The sequence below is a fragment of the Netta rufina genome, assembly GCF_964035555.1.
Source record: "Netta rufina genome assembly, chromosome: 3".
Classification (NCBI taxonomy): Eukaryota; Metazoa; Chordata; class Aves; order Anseriformes; family Anatidae; genus Netta; species Netta rufina.
This window is the reverse complement of record NC_140125.1, coordinates 55,442,876-55,459,927: the sequence shown is the minus strand read 5'-3', so window position 1 is coordinate 55,459,927 and position 17,052 is coordinate 55,442,876. Positions and strand designations below refer to the sequence as shown.

Genomic DNA, 17,052 nt, shown 5'->3' with positions numbered 1-17,052 from the left:
AGCCTCCCTGCCCCGCCGCGGCCATTTCCTCCCCGGGCCGAGCCGTGCCGCCTTGGGGGTTGCCATTTCGAGGGCAGCTCAGCCCAAGAGCCCCCACGGGCACTTTCTCCTCGGCACTTTTCCACACACGGCGCCGGGCCGGGGGCAGCGGGCTCCCGCTGGGCCCTCGGGCCGAAGCCCGCCGGCCGTGAGGCCAGCTCCGGGCGGCCGAGGGGAGCCGGGCGGCAGCACCTGGGGGCGGAGCGGCGGCGGGGCGGGTCCGGCCGCGGCCCGCGGGAGGAGCCGGCCTGGGGGGACGGCCCGGCCGGCGCGGGGCGGGCGGGGAGCGGGGCCGCGGGGATGGGAGCCTGAGAGGGGGCGAGTCCGCGGCCGGAGGAGCGCGGCGGGCGGGCTGCGGGAGCGGTGGTGCCGGTGTCCCGCAGGGGCAGGTCCCGGCGGGGCCGAGCCCACCATGGAGCCGGTGACCAGGTGGAGCCCGAAGCAAGTGGTGGACTGGACCAAGGGTAAGGGCGCCTGTGCTGCCCAGCACGGCTCGGCTCGGCTCGGCACGGCCCGCGGGAACTTTCTGCTGCCGGGCTTGGCTGCCCCGTGAACGAGCGGGGCCAGCCCCAGCCGCAGCGGCAGCCCCGTCCCGGGAGCGGGCGGCTTCCAGGCCGGTTCCCTCTCGGTGCCCGTGAGCCCCGGGCGCTTTTTCCTCCCTCTCCGGGGCGCGGGGAGGAGGGGAGCCCCGTCGGCGGGGCGGGCAGCGCGGCTCCGGCGGAGCTCCCCCAGCGCTCGCTCCCGTCCCCCTGCGGCCGTGCCCGGCGGGGGCAGCCCCCCCCTCCTGCCGGCCGGCCGCGCGAGTTGGCTTGCAGCTTTTCGGGCGAAACCCGCCCGCTGGCCGAAAACACCTTGGTTTGTAAGTTAAGCAAAGTTGAGTTAAGGAGGAGAGCTGGAGTTAAGCAAGGCGTTTGCAGAGCCCGTCCGCTGGTGCGGCGCTGGGAAGCTGTTCCCCGGGGGAAAGGAGGTGGGGGCTGCGAGCTGTGCCCGCAGGTACCCCACGTCCCTCTGGGGGGGACACCTGCCGTGCTCGGTGGCTTTTTTTTTTTTTTTTGGGGAAGGCAGTTTTGGCTTCCACTCTGTCAAACCTGGTCGGACAGTGCCAGTGAATGGCACTTTCTGAATGGCAATTAGAGGTCTGCGCTCGCAGTTCCTGCTCTGCAGTGCGAAAATCAAAAGGGAAATAGCTCTGAATTAGGTGAGAGGCTTGTGACTTGTGGGACGGACTGCTGTTGTCTCGCAGGACTGTGCTTTAGGGCCATCACCCTTTGTTGTATAAAGCGTTTTCCCAGGCTTTCCTTGATTTGAAGTTGATGCGAAATTACGAATGCTTTGAGAGTTGAAAGCTCCCCTGGATTAGCAGCGGCACTCACTTATAGCAGCCATTACTCCGATGTCTCAGGACCATAATGCTGATTAGACTGCATGCCTGTGGTCAGCACTTGGCAGGAGTTCGCTTCGAGACTGAGTCAAATTTGGAAAGCAGGCTAATGTTTTCGTACAGAGAGCAAGATGGATACTCCCAGCCCTCCTGAGTGTGAACATGTGTCCGGGCGTGCCGGTGCCAATGATGGACTGTCCGCGCAGACTCTGGAAGGAGAGGAGCCCGCACGGACGTGCTCCGAAGTTATGCGTTAACATCTAAATAACTTCCCCAGAAAGACCTCTCTTTCTCCTCTTGGTATTGGTTTAAACAGGAGTGCATTGTTACAATGAAATAAGCCTTCTGCTTTGGCATGTGGAATATTTATATAATGCTGTTCCCTCATTGTGTTTTTTCTCTTGGGCACTGAAAGTTTGTTACCTTGCCAGATTAAAGAGTAAACCTGCTAATCATTCTAAAAGGCTTTATTATACTTAAGCATGCTTGGCTTGCTTTCTTGCATAATTTATTTTACTTGCAGGTTTCTTGAACAGGTAACTCTTTAGTTGGACCCTCAATTAGTGTTATGCAGAATAATTTGAGGCCTGGCTGTAGTTGGAAGGTGGATCTTCTGACTAATGCTAACGCGTGTCCTTTGAAATGCAAAGGAATAAATTAAAGACTGCCAGTGACTTTTGTTTCTGCTGTTGTTTTTCAGTTTCCAGGTAAGCATTTGACCTCTTCAGTGCACGGCGTCTTTTTACGTCACTCCCTGCATGACAAGATTGTAATAAAGAAATGTGGAAAACTTTATTTTTTGGCTAGACTTTCATCTCTGCGCATTAAAATTGACACTTTAATAGCAGCCTTATTAATGCTATGTTTCATGGTTTATTTTTAAGCCAAAATGCTTGACTACTATGTAGTTCACAACCACTGCATTTTATGTTTGAGCAGAGACCAATAGTCTGTATTTTAACTTATGATTATTATCTTCAATTCTCGAGGCTAGTTTTATAAATACACTGATTAACAGAATGTTTGGAGAGGAGCTTAGGCCTTTTGTTTGACTATCACTGTCCATCTAGGAATGTAATATCATGAGCTTCACTCAACTGGTCAAGCTCTGGGAGAAAATGTTTGGCTGGTGATGTCCTCTGCCTGTAGTTAGTGCTGTGGTGCCATGGAGATGTGTTCTAGGAGAATGACATAAATAACTATGGTGGGAGATGCCAACTTGCAGTGGGGAGATTGGTTTTGCAGATAATGATGCATGCATGTCATACAGCGATAAAAGCATCTTGGAAAAAAATTAAGGGAGTAGCGGAAATAAATGGTCTGATTTAGTCCATTTTTAATGTTCAATGGAAAACAGAAGTTTTCTCCAGGAACTGTTTTTCTATTTTGAATTGTTTACAATCAAGCATCTATTAATTGATACTTTTAGACTGAAAACAAAACAAACAAAAACAGCAACTACAAAAAAAAAAAAAAAAGGACAACAAAACCCCACCTTTTCCCAACTAAAAGAAGCATAAAAACTTTCCCCTATTCCAGGAAGCAATTACCAAAAAGCCAAATCCAAAAGTAAGCTGTATAACTGCTTCTGGACAGTTAGCTTATTTGCTTTTTGTGAACCTGGCTTCCTTTAAAAAACAAACAGACAAAACTAATTTTTTTTTTTTTTTTTAACAGGACAGCTCTTATCCTGAATAGTTTCTTTCTATGATTTTTGAGCTATTCATTTCTATGCAGATTCTGTAAATAGGCTTTATCTGTAATTTAAAATAGAACCTATTTGGAATTAATTACACAAAAGTGAATATTTTTAGATTTTTGTGGCCAGATTTTAAATGAAAAGAGCTTTGTTTGTCTCTGGCAACAATAGGTGATACAAGAAGCTGTCGCTTGTGTTCTCTTGTTAATTCAGACTAGAATGCTGCTGTTTTTTTGTGAAGAAGGGTGTATTTCTGGCAAAGCGACCGTACTGACAGTAGTAGAATTGTGAAGAGTGGGTCTAGTGAAATCGAAGCTGCTGCTGAAGAGTTGTACTTTTGCTCACTAGCAACTTTGTAGGTGAAGCATTCACCTACATATGCTTTTTATGCTTTTTAGCAAGGATATGAAGAGCTGCTGCGTCGATATTCGGAAACTGGTAACTGTATGGGCACCTCTTCAATTTCTGTCCAGGAGAGGTGCTGGTGTAGTCACGGGCTTCTCTTACCGTGTGACAGGGACTTGAAAAGTACTTGGGGGTTATATTCAGCAGTGGAAAGGTACTTTTTTATTTATTTTTTTTTTGTGTGTCTAGGTTGCTGTGTTGAATTGACTTGCTTGCAGGTGGTTGTGTGGAGCTTGTTTAATGATTTGGCCTTTACTATTTTCTTGGAACTGACTGAACCGAGATGTTGATATTTTTGAGTTGATCCTTCTGGGAGAGATATTGCTCCTGCCTGGCATTGCAGCTGACCTGCAGCCTTGCTCCTGTGCGGGCCAAGATGCTTGTAGGCTCAGAGTCCTCACTTCTTTCTCATACTGCTCTTGGACTACTCCTTCCCCCAGAGCTTTTAAAAAAGGGAGTCCTGGAGTAATTCAGGTTATGTTGGGACATGCTAACAGCCACAGAGATTGCAGCACATCTGCTGTACTGCTGCTGGTATCGTTTGACTGTGGACTTGTAGTTTTCTGGGCTTGGCTATCCCAGGTGCAGAAATCATCAAGAACTCATTGACATAGGGCCATTTGTGTGGAAAAATCTCCAGCACAGAAGTGGCATACCTCTCTGGCAGAGTGACAATTTGAAGAAAACATAGTAATGTGGTCCTGCGGAGAAACTTCCTGTAGTCCCAGAAGCCCCTGGCTACTGAAAACCTTGCAGCTAGGGTCATTCCTCAAAAGATGTGAGACCAAAAAGTTGTGTAAGGGGAGGTTCTCCTCTGTGAAAAATGTCACCGTCTTACTAGACAACATCGTTGTATCTCCTCTTTGTTTTCAGTTGCCTGATTTCCCTCTTCCCTGCTGCCCCCAGGCCTAGCATACTTATGTGACTTGTGACTTCAAGCCAAATTTTACACGGTAAAGACAGTTTGACATGCTTGTGGTTATATGCCGTCGTTGTTGTGAGTCTCCATTACAATCTGGCCTTTGTTCCTGTAGCTGTGGGCTCAGCTAGCTCTGGATCGAGCTGGCACTTTGGTCTTTTTATTGCGCTCTAGGTTCAGTTATTCCATTACCCAATAGTTCATGGGTGTCGTTTATTCCTGTGGCTGTTATGTCACAAAATACTCTGATTTCCATTCCTGGTCAATCTTGAGGGAAAGTGCGTTTATTTATAGGTATGCCTGGAAGAAGGAAGAGAAATATGCTAATTTATTAATAGTTAGCAATTAATCGTGAGGACCTGGTGTTCTTTTTTTAGTGCTATCTCGCTTACCCAGGGAGATTTCAGCAAGGTCAGCTGTGTTAACTGTGTGTGCTGGGAGCTGCAAACTGGAGCTGGATTTCAGAAGCAATTATGAGTGACACATAGCACTGAAGTTTTTTTTTTTTTTTTTCCAGCTGTTTTTCTTTTTAAGTATTCTGAAGCAAACACTATTGTGTTCAAGTTATTTGGAAAAAAATCTAATGCTAATAAACTGCTACTTCTCTCTTAAGAGAGTGTTTTGCTTTCAATGAAAAGTAGAAGAAAGACTTGCCCATAACTGCAGAGGAGTTTCTCTGTTTGCTTGATTATTTAAAAATATATTCAAACAGCCTTATTAAACACATCAGGAAATGGCATTGAATGAACACGCTCTCTTTTCAGGTATTTGAACTGCAATTCTGACTGTAGCCGGCCCATAATGTTTTGCCAGCAGAAGGTGAAAATACTAAATAAATCTATTTAGTGTTTGTCTGTGGGATGAAACTTGAAGTGAAAAAGCTGCACAACCAGTTTGTACGAATGCTGGTTTAAAATTATTCATTCACTGTTGCTAAGACAAGTGTGTATGAAAAAATAAAACAGAGGAGTTGGCCTCTGTGTTCGTGTGTTTAGATCACGTTTTCATGTTTTTCTGCTGTGTTGCAGTTTCTTGAGCTGCTTGTGGGTTCTGTGCTGTTTTTTTATTTTTTTTATTTATTTTATTTTATTTTTTTTATGATCTTTCAGTGTTCACAGTCAGCTCTGTTTGCTTTGCCATTAAGAGGCTGTTCAAACTATTTTAACCAAACATCACAGGTCTAGAAGTAGAGTGCTGTCATCATAATGTCTGAAAAGCAACGTTTTAAATGCTAAATTCTCCATGGGCTTTGCTGGAAAGTTGATTGTAATCTTTGTCAGAGTTGCATAACAATGTCTTTATAAAGAATTTAAGGTACAGGTGGGTGGGTAGTGGGTAAAAAGTATATTTAGGTGGTACCTAAACACTGGTACTAAACTAAACTGGTAAACTAAATACTTGTACTAATCAATTAGAGGTATAGTAGTGGTGGTAGTTATTAGGTGAAGTTTCTTCTAACTGTTTAGTGGTAGCAACTGGCCAATGAATTGGTTGCATTTTTTTCTCAAACGCCTTTCTTTCAGTGATCAGAAGTCTTTTGTTTCCATTGTTTGAGACTTCTGGAGCAAAATCCTCCTTTCTTCTGTCAGACTTTACTAATTCTAGTTACTATGTGCTTGTTCCTTCTGCCTCTTTCTGCTTTGGACTCTTTGTTTTCAGCATGTAAGTCCTCTTGGCCAAGGATCATGCCTCTGTCTGTACACTGTCTAGCACACTGCACGAGCTAATGGAAGACAAAGTACAGGGCACTAGATAAAATGCATGTTGAAATTTGTCATGATGCTTTATTTTCTTAAGTAAAAGAGCCTGACAAAAAGTTGTTATCCAACAGATGCTACTAGATGAATTGCAGTTGGAGTGATGCGTGCAGACGGCCTGTCAAGAAGTATTTAGAAACATGTGGGGTTTTCTTTGGGTGGTGTTTGTTCTTTCCTTTTGATTTCTTAAATCTAAGCTTCTGGATTGCCTGATCTAAGTCTTGCTCTATCAGTTAAGCTCCTTCCAGGCATGTCAAGCAGCTGATGACTTGCAACGGTTAAGAAGTGTTAAGAGATGTTGAGACTGTTCAGTTCTCTGCTGCATCATCTTAGAACAAGATTTGGCTTTGCAAGGAAGCTATGACACACAAGCTATGTCAGTGCATAAGTCCAAACATCAGTGCCTCTGTGAATTAACTGGTAAAAATTGATTTCCATCGTATCTTTTCTGTACTTGTGATGTCATTAGTCTTAATTTGTACCTTACATTTTCCTGACGTCATCACATGCTCCGATCTCACCTCATTACAGGTTTGTTGCTTTGGGAGTGTCTCTGCTTTCAGTCCTCCAGATACTCCAAATATGTAAGTCCTGTTTAAAGGAGAAGGTAGTGGGATACTGATGTTGTCAGTAACTTACAGAGGGGAAAGGAAGGGTGGATAGGAATTAATGGAGCTGGGACCTCTGTAGCAACCTCTTACATAATTACAAGTAGTTCTTTAGGACTCAGTTTCTTGTGGTCACAGGATTGTTCACAGATTTTAATGTTACTTCACAGGGCTGCAATAAGAGTTAGGAAATTCAAATAAAATACTGTTTGTATCTCTGTCTGAAGTTAGGCAGGGTATATAGTCCTTTTGTCATTAGGGCTCTAATTTCTAGTGTGAGATGACTTCTGAGTCTGAGGTATCATTCATATCCCTGGGCCATGCTTGCTTTGCATAAGAAGATTGCCTGCAGATTTCCATATGCCTGCTTCCATCCTTTCAGAATACAACTAATAATATTTTACAGCTTGGATGATCTGCAGGAGGTACATAGAATCTGCCTGATTGTGTTTTTTTTTTGTTTGTTTGTTTTTTTAAATCCAGTTTTAAACATTCATTAGCTATTAAAATAGATATTTGTGATATTATGAAAAGTAGCTACTTTTCATCAAATGTTGCATGTGCTGGATAAAACCAAGCATCTGTATTTGATTTGGTGAGATCAAATCACTGACCTTTGCAACTTTGGTCTACAGACGTTCATTCAGTATCTGACCAACTTGTATTTTAATACTGCATTAGTGCTGAGGTCGTGTAGTTTCTTATACATGTTTCTCCTGCCCTTTTACATAAAGACAATTCTCTTTCACTGCAATACCAAAATCTTTTTTTTTTTTTTTTTTTGGACTTTCTTATATTAGTAGTTAGGTGTAGGTAAGCCAAGTGTCTGGTGTGGTGTTGCAATCAAAGCTCTGTGGTGTAAATGTGATCTTATCTTGCTTCTTGATCAAAGGAGAGAACTCCATTTAGCACTTAATTGATGCTCATCAAGGGCTAAGGCTTCTGCTAAAGCAAGTGTTGATACACGCTTCTAGGCTAATATGATCCTGATGTCTCTGCCTTGTGTGCGCAAAATGAATGTTGCTTAGGTTGCCATCCTTTTATCATTAATGCTAATAATATCTTTCCTTATCTCACTGAGTCTTGTATTACTGGAATGCAGTTTGCCAGGTGAATGCTTTATGAAAAGCTCTGTAATATGCCTATTTTGTCATTAAATAGGCAATATCTTGTCTGATACAGATGCTTTCCCAGCCTGAACAGAAGGGCAGGGCTCAAGGTATTGCTTCCTTTGTCTATGTTGTGAGGCAAGCTGGTTAAGGGCTTCAGCTGGGCTTTCTCACTTGTGTAGCTTGTGAAAGGCCCCCCCCGCATAACCAAAAGGAACTATTGCTTTCTGTTGTGATGCTGCTCCTGTCGTCAGTTCCAGAGGTGATGCTCTGTCCTGAGCAGCAGTGTGTTTTCTCCTCCGAGCCCTGGTGTGGTGAAGAAGCTGTGTCCTTGCCGTGACAGCCAGAAGGCAGCCCATGGTGACAGCTGGACATGCAAGCAGAAGAGTGAAGCTCTGCTGATCTCCATTGGGGTACCAGTACTGCATCTTTGGTGTCTGAAAAACGTTGTTTTGAGATGGCTGCTGTCATGTTGCTCCAGGAGGCACGGTGCTGTACCTCAGCAGGGATTGCAGGTGTGCGTGTTGGTGCAGGGCTGCAGGGAGACAGAGCAGCAGGGACTGAAGACTTTTTTTTTTCCTGTCCTCCTGCGTAGGATGGAGGGCTGTGAGAGCCAGTTCAGGCACGCCTGAAGAATGTGGACTGAAAAACACGTGAAGGTCCAGGGATGGAGCTGTGCCCAGAGAGCCCTGTAGGGAAACAGTGGAAGCCTGGTGAAATGTACAGGTACCTGCTCTGACATGAGGGTGCCGCTCCTCCAGCCCCTTTCCCCCTCAGGAAATCTAGAGGAGATCTGTGTTCACAGCTTTGCTCGCCTGTCCTCAGCAAGGTGTGGGGTGCTTGAGGGCTCCACCAAGCAGAGTTTTGAGAGGATTATGGCAAAGCATAACTTGGTAATTGTTGGCATTCCTGATGCAAGCTATAATGGAAACTTTGGTTGAAAGAGGAGACAAAAGATAAATATGCTATAAATTCAGTGTCCTTGTACTTTTTTTTTTTTCTTACAGATTTTCTTATAAATATAGTGCATGTAGTATTTGGACTTCAGTTGTATTCACCAGAGGAAGTAACATTATACCTCTTGTCAAATACAATGCCTGTGTAAACATAAAAGTATCATAGTTATTTATTTGTATTTTAAAACAATCCTTTTTCTTTCCTCTAACATACATGATGCTACTTGAGAGAACAGCACAGGATAAATAAATCCATATGTGAGGAAAACAAGAACTTGAAAATTAAACCTGTCAGTAATTTTTTTTATTTCTTACCAATTTTGGTTGTATCTCATGGTAGCATGTGTGTGTTATGTACATAAAGTAATTTTTTTTTTTATTTTTTCTTTTTTAAAAAAGAACATAGTTTGCCTTCAGTTATGCTTAGGATTTAACAGGTATATTGGAGGAAGGTGTAGTACTGGCCTTTGAGGATGAGATTCATTCATCGTTCAGGAGGGTGGGTGTGGGTTGGTAGATGCAGCAGTGCCCATGCTGGAGCACTGTAATGGGCTGACACAAACCTGTGCTTCTGTAGGAGGCACTGGCTGGCAGGGGGGCTCTCACTAGCAGAGATCCTATTCCTGTGGTTGCACTTATGACAGTTTCATATTTCTTCAATGATTTGCTGCCTACTACTTTATTAGGCTGATGCTGGCAGGCAGGATCCTGGCTAGCAGAGGTACTTTCATAAAGATTTTAACAGTATTAAGGGAAGATGGCTGGAACAGAGCTTTGGGAAACAAAGACTGTAGGTATGATAAGCGCACGCTCTGTGCCTTGTGCAATTTTTATCTTGATTTAACAGTAATATATCACTGTGGCCGTACCCTGGTACTTCAATCTTTATTGTATTCTTTCTGTATCCCTCTCAGTAGGAAGCTGCTGTTATTTTAAAGGTAGGGAGTTAAAGCTGTGAGGAGTTCAGGATGTGCCTCTGTTACACAGTGCAGTTTTAACTAACCAGAAGTAGGTTATCTATGTACAAGAAACAGCACGAGTACGGTTGGCATGGCTATTTCCATCCCTGGATGCAGTTATGTTACTTATAAACTCCTTGACAGTCTGTTTGGGCTCCTTCAGGTGTCCACATATGGCACTGTGTGTGGAGCATGTGGTAAAGGAAAGCGATTTGCCTCTGGTCATACGGTGGGTGGCATTCAAATCGGGATTAAGACATGATTAATTTATATGTCTGTATTCTTGTTCTAGTCACTGGAGCCTACAAAATGGTTCAGCAGATCTTGCGTGTATTTTGGGGTGAGCTGAATGATGCTCTGGGCTCCACTGAGTACTGAGAAGGGCTCTGTGGGGTATCCTGGTAGTGTAAGCATGTCAGTCCCCAGCTGGGCCCATCCCGTGATGTCTGCAGCATGGCTCAGTGCTGTTGATTCCTGGATGATCCCTGTGCCATAAGTCACCCAGAGCTGCTGTAGTGCAGGAAGTGACAACAGAAAATGAGGTGTGCCTATTTAGAAAGGGTGTGCAGGCATATAAAAGGAAAGCATGGCTTCATGTAGGGTTGTTGAAATACTACTAATCAATAGGCATCTGCTGTATAGAAAAGTTGTTGAGTGTAGTCAAATGCGATCTGTATGTGGAAGAGGTGTAATTATATCTTATGCTTTCAGCATCTGTTGAAAAATTTTGTATGTTACAACACCAAGTTCTGAAAGTATGGCATGAGAGAGTAGTAACAGATGCTTGTGTGATAATCACTAGCCTCTTCTGTCCTTTCTGCTTTGTCTAGCTCCCTCCTGCCCCATCTGCTGGGTGAACTACTTTGTAAAGCTATGCAGGAAGATGAGCAGAAGCATGTGATTCTTCATGGAATGGTGTCTTTCAACAATTGTGATTGAGTCAGGTGTAGCTGATACTTTTTAGATCCTTGTAGTATTGTTAGAAACACTTGGAGCAGTCATCTGGGGCTAGTTTGGGTTCTTCTTACAGCAGGAACCATCATATCTTATGGTGCTAGCCATGATGGGAAGCCAGCAGCAAAATGATGATTTCCATTGATGTTGCTGGAAGTAAACCTTTGGTGAAATACCTTGACTTTGGGTTTTGGTAAGCGTAATATTGTTTAATATTGTACCTTCTTAGACCACATCGCAATGCATAGATACCAAGCTGATGAGATTCTTGGACATACAAAGTTACTCTCTCTTGAAACAAGGTGGTTGACAATGGGATGCTGTGATGTGGCCATAGGGCCAGCAACAACGCTGAATATGTTCTTTTAGCATGGTAAAATCTGTACTGGCATCTCAAGGCAGAATGACTGGAGAGGATTTCCAGCTCCCAGCAGAGGAGTCACCTGCCAGACGTGCCTGGAGACTCATTCAGCTGTCATTTGCAGAAGTAGTCATTTCCCAGCTTGGGAGCTTCTATGGATGCGTGCAGGTTTTGCTCAAATTAATATGGCTTGGTTGCTGCAGAATACCAAATGGACCGTGTGGTTTCTAACCCATGTGTAATTGAGCATAATGCGTGTAATTTTACTGGCCAGTATCATCCTTGATTTTCCAAGGATTAAGTGTGGGTTGAAATGATAGCTGGAAACTCAACAGTTATTTATCTCTTGTGTCTTTACTGAAACATATTTTGCCATTTAATGTTCTTCACTGTCTTTGGGTATTCTAAAAAATATGGTAACTTCTGAGAATGGTTTTCTATCAAGGTTTAAACAATTTGCGTTCTGCTTATAACACCCTTCTAGCAGTTTTGTTAGCTGTACACAAGAGGGCCCTCCCTAGAGATGCTTCCATTGCCTGGGAATTATGCACTGCTTGGAAGCAGCACCAAGGAAGTTGTGTCCTGGAAGAAGATCTTGCCAAAAAAAACACACACACACATAAACAAAAAACACCACAAACATGACCCATAAGAAACAATATCCAATTTATCTGAAGTGCTATGAGAAAGAAGCAAGTAGCCATCAATTAAATTGGCTGACTTTCTTAAATATTTGATGGTGCTTTGTTGTAAGTATCTTAAAGTATCTTTAAGACTTGTTTGAAGCTTTGGCAGATGGTCAGAAATATCTTGTTACCATCCTATTAGGAGTAGGTGGAGTACTTGGAGTATTTGCTCTCACTCTTCTCTCTTAATAATCACAAAAAATGCTGGGTGAAGATGTCAAAGTGGCTGAGGCAGACACAGGGCTCTCTCCTGCCCTCCTCTGCTCCACTTCATACTTCACTTCTGGGAAGGAGGTAGGGCTCCTGGTCAGGCCAGTGGTATTTTGGACATGTGTATGATTCAGAGCCCTTGGTTAGCTTTGCTGCTGCTGATCTTAGATCTCTCTGGCTCTATTGTTGTTACATTTTACAGTTGGCTTCCTTACATTTAGGGCGTTGCACTTGCAGTCCGGTGAGGTCTCAGCTATTTTAGGAAGCAGCGTTATCACTGTGTGCCTGACCAGGGCTGTAAAACAGCACGGAATAATGAAAATTCATCAGGCAGCAAATTGTTTGAAGTGATTCCTTTAAATCTTTAACACAATTATTAAAAAAAAAAAAAAAAAGGGGGGGGGAGTGGAGAGTTTTGGTGATCGACTGCTCAGTTGATAAATCTTGCTGTTTGACACAGTCTGTTTAAAGGAAGCTGAGATGCTTCAGCGATGTGCTTTAAAGTGCCTATTGTGTTGGGTGCTTCAAGGCAGGTCTCTCCTGTCACAGGGACAATGTTATCAGTGTGTTTCACTCCTGCAAAGTCTTTTTTGTCTAGCTAATTGGATCTGCCTTTCCCCCTCTCTGCTGCCTCTTCTATTGCTTTGAATTTGCGCTAGCTGATTTCGCTCTTGGAGCTCTTCATGGTTGAATAGCTTCTTGTTCTGCATGTCTTCCCTCATACATTGCTGAGAAACCACCTGCTACTTTCATTGAAGACCTTTAAGCTTTCTCTGATCCTTTTTGTGTTCCTGTGAAGCTCTCCACGAAGTCTTCAGCTGTGATGGCATCAACCTTTGCAGGCCAAGTGTGGTGGCATAGCAGAATGACTTTGGCATTGTTATTTTGGTGCTTTTCAAGGTGTTTCAAGCTCCCTTTGGATTTTTGCTCTTTAATCTCAAGACTCCTTGTGTGTCCTGGCTCATACAAGCAGTAACTTCTAAAGAGAAGTATTCTGGGGACTATTAACATAAAGTAATGTAGGCATGCAAACAAAGGCAGTATATCCTAGGACAATCCAGTAGGGCCTCCTGTGGATTTGTCCGTGATGAAGAACTATGCACTGTCAGCATTTCTGCTAATGCCATGCAGTTTGACATATTCTTGTGATTTGCCAGTGCTGATGTCTGGTGATTCCCAGGTGCCTGTACTTACGCCTCGTCGGTGACTGTTAGGGTAAGGTGGTAGTCAGAAGTGTTTCGTAACTGTGTAGGAGATGGCTGTATGAAAGGCCGGCTATCTGGCAGCTGCATCAGCTGTTGCCTTACAATAAACTGCTCCTTGGGTCGCTCATGGGTGTAGCAGTAATCACAGTGTTCGTGAGGGTGCATGCAGGCAGGAGAGACAAACGTGAGTAATGGACTTTGTTGCAATCAGCCAAAGCAGTTCCACATGGTGGTGTGAGCATCAGCCAAACCAAATTAAAGGGATCACCCTGTTTCTTCTTGGGAGCCAAGGGGCGGTCAGTTTTGCAATGTTCGCTCTTGTTTCCACTGTGGGAACAGACATCAGAGTGTTAATTAACAAGGGTTCAAGAAAAGGAGCTCTTGTGACTAATGAACTACTCCTTCAACCACAAAAACCTTGAAACTTTAAAACAGCAAGCTCTTAATTGCGTGCTGGAGATGAAGGCCCTAGGGCAGGGGGTTGTTGCGTTGTATTAACCACACAAAATTATCAGACACAGGTTTCATGTGCTGGAGATACAGTACACTCCACACTCCTTGTTTGTTACTGCTTTTAGAAAATGAAGTGACTTTGGGCTTGACCTGTTGGAGTACAGGATTTATTTTTAGAGTCAACAGAGGCCTTTTTGTGCTTGCTAAGGAGTATAAAAATTACTCATACTGAAAAGGTGTTGACCCAGTTTCCATATGGAAAAGACCTAAACCATGGAAGTACCAGTTGACAAGCCATGGAGGCAGCCACCTTACTGTGCTTCAGAAAGGACAGTGTTTTTTGTGTTGCCTGTGGTCAGTGTGTAATTACTCTGATTAATATTGTGTGTGATTGAATTCTGTGCTCACACTTGTTTCCGTTTTATTCCTTTTAAAAAGTATTTTTCCATGCTGTGATGACGAAGTTGTTAGCAATATTAAACCAGATGTTCAGAGGCTCCCAGGTGGGAGATATGTAGGGTGATGGAAGTCCAGGTCGAGATAGAGAAGACAGAAATCATGATTTGGTTGTTTTTTTTAAGTTGGGCTGTTGCTTTGCTAGGCAGTTTTGCTCTACAGTTGTCTTCAAAGACTTCCCTTCTTGGTGGTTTCAGCATGGGGATGGAGAGTGTGATGTGGTGGGGGTCTGCGCTCTCCCTTTTGTCCCAGGGTTTGTCAGCCTTAGCTGATCCTCCCTCTGGGAAGGGGATGTGCACTGCTGCTCTCAGCACAGTTGTGCAAGTAAATACATGTTTTTGGCTTCTGTGTCTCTCATTCCAGCATCTTTCACTGGGATTAGTCTGTAGGCATGTGCACGTGAGAGGCAAAACAGTCTATGAAGCTTTGTGTCTGCAGACGAAGAGGTTGATGACAGCTTTATATCTATTAGAGTCAAAAACATTGGGGTTAAAAGGAATGTGTTTCTTACTTTGCGTGAGCTGGGTGGGATACCTCAAGAGATTAATTTGGGGTTATAAAGGCTTCCATGTTACCCTGATTATATGCCCACAGTGCTCTTCTGTGGATTGCTTGCTTGTGAGATATTGATACTTCTGTCAATTTAAAATAAACACCAAGATAGAAAAGTAATGTAAAAAGTTTGTGTGCTTACTGTGGCTGGAGCAGTGTGACTATTTAAGGGCAAGTTAGATGGGCTCTGGGTAAATTTCTCAAATGGAAATTTTGAGTAGTCATTTCCCAGTTAGAAGTGCACTGCTTGGATCTTCCCCTTTTCCTGCTTGCATGATTTTTTTTTTTTCAGTCTTTGCTCCTCCCCTAATCATGCTTTTACCATAATCTAATTCTCCTCCTCCTCCTCCCATAGGTATACTTGTTGCCAACCTTTCCACCCCCCCCCCTTTCATCTTATCTCCTGTGGCTCTGTTTCCCTCTATTCCAGTTGTTTTTTTTTTTTTTTTTTTCCCTTAGGTACTATTTTGTCATGTTGGCCTTAACTTGGGTAGGAGCAGTCTCACTATCTCCTGTTTTATAACAGCTTTCAGAGGATTCTCGACTTTTTCTTCAGTAGAGAAGTTGCTTATAGAAGTGAGAAAGAGCAGGGAATGTTTTGAGGGACCTCATTAGTCTTTGGATTGTGAGTCTTTTTTTTTTTTTTTGTCCTCTAGAGGCTACCATTTTCTGGTAGCCTCTGTGGTGGCTGCTTGGAAACAAGTTGGCACTTCACAGCTTTCTGCTTATGGGTCTCTATTACTTGTGCTGAAGGCACTACTGGAGTCGACAATTTATGCAAGTTTTGACAGAGAGTACACGGAGGCTGCCGTCACCTTCCCAGTAGTGGTCTTGGTTGGGGAACATGAAGCTATGTTTGCATAAGGATAAAATATCTGTGAGAGGCCCATGTTGTTGTTGTCTTGCTTTTCCTACAACTTCTTGACATTTTTCATGTCTTCATTTTTGAAAATAAACTCTGCTTTCCCTTTCCCCATTCCTCGCCTTTCTGTGCTGTTCCCCACCCTCTGTAAGACCTAATGATTAACTTGGGTGTAAACAAGGTCACTGTGGTGCCCGTAAGCGAAGAACAGGATGAACGGTGATCAAACAGGCTTCCATAAATCCGTTTTAAATAAAAGTCCAACACAGCATAGTTAACAGGGGTATTCTCACAGATTAAACCAAATCCATGCGGTTGTGTGTTTTTCCCTTACAAAGTAGCACACCGAAGTATTACAGTTGAACTTATGTTTCCAAATATGTCTTTGGACACAGTGAGCCATTTCTCATGATTGGGAAGTTTGAAAATTTGATCACTAGCTGGAGATCACTACACAGCACAAACCATGTGGCAGATCAACTTATTTTTTGTGAAAATAAACTCTAGTTTGAAGAAGGTTTTTTGATCTCTAAGTAGTTTGGCAATACGACTCTGTAATACTTGAGTTAAAGTATGCATTCAGGAGAGGCTGCCCAGGCAGCTTTAAGTTGTTTGAAGCAAATAAATCCCTGTTTTTCAGTGAAGTTCATGATATTTCTGCATTGACTAATACCGTGTTATGATTGGGAAATCACTTCTAAGTGGGTCCCTTCCAACTTTGGATATTTTATGATTCCATGATTCCACGCCATTCAATCTCATACAGTCTTTATTTATGACCATCAGAAGTCACTTTTACAAAAAGGATGCAACTTGTATAGGTGGGAAACAAGGAAATCAAAATAATTATTAATTTTGTTAGCAGTTTTTAGTCTGTTTGAATGCTCTTGTAAGTCCATTCTCTGATTTCAGCTTTCATCTGGAAAGCTATGTTGAAGACAAAATGTTTTTGTTAGAATAATGTGGCTCGGCTTCTTCCCAATCTTGTGTTTCTAGGATTAGTGAAGTTTAGAGTATTTTACAATCGACATGAAATACAGCTTGTTCTTTCTTTCTACCCCATTTCTCTCATCAAGTGTAATCTTGGTCACAGACCTAAAATAGTACTCAATTTCACACGAAACCTTGCATTTACTCCTGATTATTTCTACTCTCTGTACCAATTTGCCAAAAAAAAATGACTGAAGCTTGTAGTAACTGGAGGCCTCTGAGCACCTAATTGTTGTTAATTTGTTGGAAAACATACAAATGTAACTTAAAAAGGTAGAGGAACAGTAAGTAGAAGAAAAATAATGAATGACAACAGTTACAACAGTAACTGTAGAAATCAAAACTGAGAAGGGGAGCATACTGGATTAAAACAGAAAAAAAGTACAAAAACGCACCCATTGTTTTTATGCCAGTATTTACATCCCTTTGTTTCTGGCCTGGTTTTGACTTGTTTCAGAGACTTCTGGATTTAGTTTGTTATTAGATATTGT

At 43.1% G+C, this 17,052-nt stretch overlaps 1 protein-coding gene across 1 annotated transcript in view; it reads left to right on the top strand.

The window, feature by feature from the left end:
• The first annotated feature begins 381 nt into the window (after positions 1-381).
• The window catches only part of CNKSR3 (CNKSR family member 3), a 57,708-nt gene continuing 41,037 nt past the window's right edge, over positions 382-17,052 (top strand). The window contains exon 1 of the mRNA XM_084284737.1: positions 382-503. Within this exon, the coding sequence (XP_084140863.1) occupies positions 452-503 (52 nt within the window). The 5' untranslated portion in view covers positions 382-451. The remainder of the gene's footprint in view (positions 504-17,052) is intronic.